Source organism: Leishmania infantum, chromosome 10 (assembly GCF_000002875.2).
Source record: "Leishmania infantum JPCM5 genome chromosome 10".
In the NCBI taxonomy this organism is placed as follows: domain Eukaryota; phylum Euglenozoa; class Kinetoplastea; order Trypanosomatida; family Trypanosomatidae; genus Leishmania; species Leishmania infantum.
This window is the reverse complement of record NC_009394.2, coordinates 224,794-232,664: the sequence shown is the minus strand read 5'-3', so window position 1 is coordinate 232,664 and position 7,871 is coordinate 224,794. Positions and strand designations below refer to the sequence as shown.

The 7,871-nt window shown below is 56.6% G+C and overlaps 1 protein-coding gene across 1 annotated transcript; it reads right to left on the bottom strand.

Annotated features, from left to right (window-relative positions):
• Nucleotides 1–4,438: 4,438 nt before the first annotated feature.
• MPK3 (putative map kinase 3) lies at nt 4,439–5,605 on the bottom strand (the record flags this gene model as incomplete). The annotated part of the gene is made up of 1 exon (XM_001463665.1): nt 4,439–5,605. One exon carries the CDS (start codon nt 5,603–5,605, stop codon nt 4,439–4,441), a length of 1,167 nt encoding a protein of 388 aa, XP_001463702.1.
• Between the last annotated feature and the right edge of the window lie 2,266 nt (nt 5,606–7,871).

Sequence of the window (7,871 nt, the reverse complement as noted above, 5' to 3'; positions counted from 1 at the left end):
GTGGCGTGTATGAAAGTACTCGAAATGCCTCGAGGTACCGAGCACGCCGAGAAAACGAATACCAAAGAAATAGGAAAGCGTGCGTGTAGGGTTTGGCGTGGGCGATGAAAGGAATATGGGTGTGCGGATAGAGGAGGCTAATGCCAATGATGAGCCGAGGGCGCACACACACACACACACACACACACACACACACACACACACCGCCCTCCACCCACGCACGCGCAGTGGAAGACGCGACGACGACAGCGAACAAAAACAAAACAAGCTATACAAAAGGCGGATTTTCAACCACGTCCCAAGAGTCGCCCACCGTACTGCCTCGCTGTGCTGTTTCTGACCCGCAGGACTCTGTGTATAAACGATGTTATGCTCTGCGTTCACGTACAAAATCCCCAACGAGGCTTCATGCGTGCTGGCGTGCTTGTGGCCGCCGAGCGCTTTTTACGAGCAAGGTCTTCTCTGTTGGTTTCGTGGGGACGAGGGGTGGGATGGGATTTAGATGAAGGGAGAGAGAGGGGATGGAAAAGGAATATGAAAGAAGGGGGGACGACAAGTGACCCAGCGCAGTGGGAGAGATCATGCCTGTTGGTGTGTGAGTGTGTGAGAGACGCGTACGTGTGTGTGCGACACAACGCCGAGAGAGATAGAAAAAAAAGTAAACGGAAGGGGAGAAGGAGACAGCGTGCTAGAAGGCGTGAAGGAACGGATGCGGCATTCTTGTACAGCGTAGCCCGCCATACGCAGTTTCACAGTGAAAGGTACACACAAGCACCCATGCATGTACGCAGCCCCGCTCGCCCCACCACCCGCCTAACGAGGGCTATCATTTCCGGTGACCTTCACCCTGTACACCGCAGCAGGACGAGGCATGATGGCGCATCACAGAGAGGAAGAAGAGGGCGCCAGAGTGGTGCCAAGGCAGGAGCTGCGGGATGTCCTTCGACGCATCTATACTTGTGTATTTATGCTGAAGTGCCACACTCTCTTCTTCCGCATGTACAGACTTTTTCTTCCAACGCGCGTGCCCATTCTCTGCGGTGCACAGCATGGGGTCAGACCGCCACGCTGAACCGGCCCCCTCCCGACCAGCCCTGCCACAGACCTCATCGCGTGGCGCGGGGTATCGGTAGACACACACGCGCTACAGCAGTGCGCCGACCCAGCTACCTGAGCACGGCCCCTGCCTCAGGCTCTACCCGACCTCCACGCGTCGCAGGCCCGCCTCACCGCCAGCAGGCAGTGATGGCCGGATGGGATGCGTTCGAATTGCGCCGGCATTTCGCCTGTCAGAGGGACGGCGTAGAGGTGTGCTCGCTGTCGCAGGCCGCCGCGCCGCCACCATGTCCGGGACATGTGCGCCGACACAGCGGTAGCGGCGCATCGCTTCGACCTCCCCACGCCGTAGGCACGTGACCACGTCGCCAGCAGAGGCGGCTCGGCATTGGCAGGGGATGGAGGAGGAGAGGGGGAGGGGGCTGCTTGGCTTCCACCCCAAACAGAGTGGGGCCCACTGGACCCTGGGGGATACCGTGCATGGCGGCGCGTGTGCGCACCCCCCCCCTCGCCATCAAGGGGTGCACGCACAATAGAGGAAAAAGGAAAGAAATAAAAAGGCGAGAGTTCAACACGACAGGGATGCGCTGCATTCACAGGCTCAAGACACATGCGCTGCAACTGCTTGCAATGCGAGTGTGCGCGTGCTGGTGAAGGTGTCGTACCTCCATGCCCCATCCGCCCCCTCTTTTCGCTCTACCATTGGCTTTATAATGTGCAGCTGCAGTCGCGGTCGAAGGCAGTAGACGGCTTGGGATGCCCCTCTTCCTCCCCCTTTTTTCCGTGAGACTTCTCGCTAACATATTCGCTTATGTGCACGTCTGTGTCTCGTGCTAGCATGTCCCTAATATGTTGATACTGATTCCGCTTACGCTACTCTGCGACTCGATCGCCTACCTCACGGTTGATTTCTAGGGCGTCGTGGTGGGTCGGCTAGAGTGAAGGAAAGGAGAGGACGAGGGGAGGGAGGGGTGGTGATGGTGATGTATGTATGGCATGCATGCCTGCGCATATCTGCCGACGTTACTCTTCGACGGGCCTCCCCCCTTTCTGCAAAATTCCTTTTGATATTCATATATATATATATATATATATATATATATGTATGCGTGCGCATATAACGTCGTCGCCGCGCACGGGCGGCGGAGGGTGAGAGACAGAAAACAACAGCAACGGGAGAATGAGGCTTGCGTGCGATGGCACGACGCGTATGTATCACACGCACACACATACACACACTCACATCAGCCTGGCCTCGAGAGACAAAATGAGCGGGGAGAATGATATCAAAACATAAAGTTTGACGCGTTCCAATCCACGTTCCCAACGCTTCTTGACTGGCGAGTTCCCTATTTCTGTGGAAGAGTACACTGATTTGGTATCCCTCCACTCGCACTCTCGATGCCTCCCCTGACACCGGCACAGCTGTCAGAGAAAAATCCTGCTCTTGGGCAGTCATCATTGGGGTAGTACTGCGCACGAATAGGTAGACTTACGTATCCCCCCTTTCTGTCACCCAAGGGGGTGGGTAGAGAAAAAACGAAATACTTGCAACAACTCAGCTCCTCGAGTCCTGAAGCGAGACGAAGAACACAATCGGGGTGAAGAGAAGTGCCTGGTGAAGCATGTCATTTGCATGGCGGAGAGAGCGTTCACACTCACTCTTCCTCACCACATCGTTTTGCGATCCGCACTCCCTGTTCCATTCCTGTCGCAAGCTTTCAGAAGACGATGAGACAAGCACGAAAAACAGCAGACATATGCACGAGAGACCGACGGACAGGAACAGAGAGACAGACAGACACCACACACACACACACACAAACACCTGGGGAGGGGGGGGGGCATATACTCTCTGCCTTCCCAACGCAGGAACGACAGAGAGGCCCAAGCGAGAACGGAGATAAGGAAAAGGGTGGNGANGACNGGCACCCCCCTCTACCTCTACCCTCCTCCTTCCCTCCACCACCACTGAAGGCCATACAAGAAAGAAGAAAGAAGAGGCGCCCCGTTGCAAAAAAAAAGCGAGGGAGGGAGGGAGGAGGATGAGGAAAAGGAGAGCGCGGCTATGTACATGAAGAACAAGAGCAACCAAATGTGAAGGCAACACGAAGCGAAAAAAAGGGGGAAGAGAGGACACGTGTGGGGGTGGGGAAAGAAAGGAGGAAGGGAGGGAGGAGGGGGAGGCGAAAAGAGAGCCAGCAACATGCCGCACAAACCAATCTAAACAACAAAAACACAAAAAAGGTGAGGGAGACACACGCTTACATTATCCACACAAGCGCACGCAAGCGCTGTCCCAGAAACGAAGGAAAAACATCAGATACGGAGAGTACCGCCGGCGCGGTCCATCGCCCGTCATCCCCGCATCTGCTTCCCGCGGGCCGGTTTAAAGCGGTTGCTGACGACGGCGACGACAGCAGGCCAACGGACGCGTTTAGGCGAGCCAGCAAACTAGGGAAGTCGATGGAAAAACAAAAATGATGTGCGCGTGAGTGCGTGACCAGGAGACGAACACATAAACCAAAGAAACAAGAAGAGGGACGCCGTCCTACCAGGGAGTGGCTGGAATAGGGGGAGGGCGGAACCGCACCACCACACGCTCACACAAGGCTGAGCAGTAGCAATAAGAAACGTAGACACACAGACACACACACATACAGATAGAGAAAAAGACAGACGGAGAGGAGGAGAGGGGGAGGACATTTGCACAGATATCCTCCCCACCCCCACCCCCACACACACTCACAGTGGTATACGCGTGCGTGCGCGTGTGTATGCGTCGATGTGGACGGGTGTGTGGAAGGACGATAATGTGTTCTTCGTGCCTGCCACCAGATATGCACACACTCTCAAACCGAGAAAAGAAGAACGACCGCATCGGATAAGGTAGAAAAGAGAAAGGCAAATCGAAGGGTGGGGTGGGGGTGTGGTCGAGGAAGGCGGGGGAGTAGGCAGCAGAGGGGGAGAGCGAGAGAGTAACGCTATCCACGCGCACTCCATCTCAATATTTCCGTACGCCTGAGCGGCTCCGTTGTAGGCGTCGCTACTAAGCGCCTGTTAGTGCGTGAAGGTGCATGCGCGCATGCTGGTGTGCGGAACGCACTCTACCTCAAAGGTACTCGCACACTCACGCGCTGAAACGCGTGAAAGACGGAAAATAAGATTTGACGCCGCTGCGCACCCGTCATGCTCTCTCCTCCCGCTGTGGAGCAGCTTCTTGTCTCACCCTGTCCACCCATGCACCCTCGCTTCCGCTATTCGCTACTTTCTTCTCTCAACACGTCTCTTCTCGTTCATGGCTGTGTGCCGCCTGCTTGAGCGGGATGGTACACACAGCCGAAACAAATCACGACGGCGGTTGGAAAAGAGAAGATGTGCGCTAGTGATGGTGGCCGCTGCCGTTCTTTGAGCTGCTGCCACCAGCCGTCGTCACCGGCGGCGTGGCCTGCTCCAGAGACGGATTGTAGTCAACAATGTCAGCCCAGAAGGCGCGACGAAGCTCCGAGACGCCCATCGGGGTGCTCTCATGTGCCCACAGGAAGGGGCAGGGGCAGGTCGGCTCATCTTCCTCGTCGTGCAGGTGGGCCAGGTATGGGTGCGCGAGCATGTCAGCCGCGGTCGGACGCTTGCTCGGGTCTAGCGTCCACATCTTGGAGAGAAAGTCTATGCCCTCCGTGTTGCCGGCCAGCCCGGGGACGAGTTTGGGAATGTTGAGTGACCCGTCCGGCAGTTCATTCAGCTTCTCCAGCGCCTCGCGGTGCTCGACGATGCTGGCTGGCGGCTTGCCAATGTGCTGCGCGATCATGCGCAGCTGGTCCATCGTATTGCGACCTGGGAAAACGGGCTTGCGGTTGTACATCTCTGCAAAAATGCACCCGACAGACCATATGTCCACTGCGGTGGAATAGTTCGTGTTCTCCAGAAGCAGCTCCGGTGGCCGGTACCAGCGCGTGATGACGTAATCCGTGAGCTCCGAGTACGGCACATCGACGCTGCGGCTCAGCCCGAAGTCTATAATCTTGAGCTCACAAGAGATGTTTGTGACGAGGTTGGCTGGCTTCAAGTCGCGGTGGGCGACGTTCGCGCTGTGCAGGTACTTGAGGCCACGCAGAATCTGGTAGACAAAGTACTGCATGTGCGACTCCTCGAGCACCTGACGAGAGCGCAGTACGACATTCATGTCTACGTCCATGAGCGGGGTGACGACGTACACGTCTTCGAAGCTGTGGTACTCGCGCTTCAGCGGAGGCAAAATGTTCACCACATTGAGCAGGTTTTCGTGGTGGAAGAAGCGCATCATATCGATCTCGCGCAGCACTCGTTTGCCATCCTCCACATCGCGGAACACGTCGCGACACTTCTTAATGGACACCTTCTCGCCAGTGTCGCCATCCAAGCAGCTGCACGCGATACCGTAGGCTCCCATGCCGAGGATCTTGAGCAGCGTGTACTTGGACGGAACCTCGAATGGGGAGCCGCTCACATTGTACACCTTGAAGTCCCCCACAATCTTGGGCACGCTCAGCTCCTGGTTGCTCTTGTGCATTTTGGTTACTCTGTGTGTGCTTGTGCTTGCGTACCCGTACACGACTGCCTGTTTGGTTACTTCGGGTAACAGAAGCTGCCGAAAAGCAAATAAAGAAGAAGGTGAGAAGATGGGTGATGGCGGCAGTGGAGGAGAGAGGGGAGGGGGAGGGAAGCCTGTGGCAGGTGGGCCGGTGGGGCCGGTGATATGAGCGCTCGTGGATGTGATCCAAACAAAGGGTAGGGGGAGGGGAGGGGAGGGGAGGACAAGAAGAAACAGAGAAGATGCAAGGCCAGCGACGGCGGTGTTAGTCACCGTCAAGAGGGAGAGAGGGATAGCTGGCTAGCCAGGTAGAGGTGCGACAACCTCACGAAAGAAGAACGAGATGCACGAGTAGTTCAAACGACAGAAGGGGATGGTAGAGGGGTAGGTGTAGGTGGGGGTAGGTGGGTGGCAGGCGACACACAGGGCGAATGAAGAGCGCGCGAAGGTGCTGGCAGCGCGTACGCTGCTCTCTTTGGTTCTTTGAACCAACTAAAAAGAAATGGGGCCTCTTTCTCCGGTTCGGCACCTTCCCAACCGCCGCCTTGCCAAGTGGAAGACACGCAAATGAGAAAACACAAGCGAACCCAAAAAAAATGAGTGCACCAGGTATGGGTGGCTGCTGCTGCTGTATGTATGCATATGTGTGTATATATGTATATACACTCACACACGGAGAGGACAACAACGAAAAGAAACGGAGCGGCGTCCAGACGCGCACAGCGAAGAAGAAAGAGGATACGGCAATACAATGGGTAGACCACCACCACCACCACCACCACCACCACCGAGGAGACGAGGGCCAGGCGTGCAACTTGCGGCGCGTTGACTATCCAGACGCCGGCGCACACACGCACACGCACACACACACACAGCAATGGCGAGGATGAGCTCGCTAAGAGAAAAAGAGCAACAACCGCAACACCAACAAGCCGAAGAGAGAGAGAGCAAACCCAAAAAAAAAGATGCCTTACGAACCAAATCAAACCAACCACAGACGAGCGCAACACAACGAGCACAGAGCACTATATAACTATGTATATACTTATGTTAATATCAATGACAGGTGCGTCGTTCTCTACCATAAAAATGTGTGTCTGTGCGTGGGCTTCCGTCCGTTCCTTCGAATGACTGCACGCGCGATTTGTTTCGTTGACTGAGTTTCCTTCTCTTGTGTCTTGTCGCCGTGACGTTTGTCTGTCGCCCGACTCGTCTCCGCCTCCGTCTCTGTGCTCGCGCTGATTTGGATCGAAGAGCCGCTGCGGTGGCGGTGACAGTGGCGGTGGTGGCGGCAGAGACAAACCCAACACGCGCGACAGTAAAGTGAATAACGCACACGAAAAAGGCGCGGATGCACCACGGACGCGCGAAATATAAGAGTCCTGTTCGCCAGAAGAGTGAGGGCGGGAGGGAGGGGGGGGGTGGAAGGGAGAGGGAAGAGGGCACGTCTCTGTCTGTGCGTGACACGCCTCCCTCCTTTTTGGTTGCCCGGTGCACAGGGAGGCCCTATGGGAGTGACGCAGCGGGGCGTAAAGTAGGAGAAAAGTGGTGGCGGGACAGAGTGTGCAAGGGGTAGGGAAGGGGGTACGTGCGTGGGTGGGTGAAGCGCGAGAAAGGAAAGAGTCGACCTTTCAGCACACAAACACTTCCTTTCCTTCGCCGTCGAGAGGGGGAGAGAGAGTTGGGAGGGAGTGAGAGAGTGAGCTACGACGAGAGGGCCACACTAGCAGAAGTAGAGCGCTTCTTTGTTACAAGGACATCGGTACGCGTATATGCCGGTGCTTACGTACGAACGAGAGTGCAGAGCCACCCGCCCTTCCAGCTTCCTGTCGTACCTCCCCGTGTCGCCAGTCGTGCCCCTTAGCACTGAATAGACGGGATCACTGCTCGGCTTGCCGGTGGACGTTTCGCCGCCTTGTGTGTAACGGGCCATGGGCCACGCATGGAAGGGGAGACATGCAGTCATGGAGTTCCGCGTTGACTGCATGACTGTGTGAGCAGCCCTTTCAGAAAGCAGCGATGGCAGACGTGCTACCCACATGAAGGTGGGCCGATGCATCAGGCGGCCCTTGCAGTTCCACACAAAGAGCGCGAAGGCACCGCCAGGTGCGCTGCCGCACCTAAACGCTCGGCGGGGCCGTGGCCCCATCGCATGCCCGTGAAGCCGGCTTGCTCTGCCGCCCGCTTCATGCACGCGGCTCCCCGTCCGCCCAATGTCGCGTCGGTGCAGAGGCCTTACACCGCA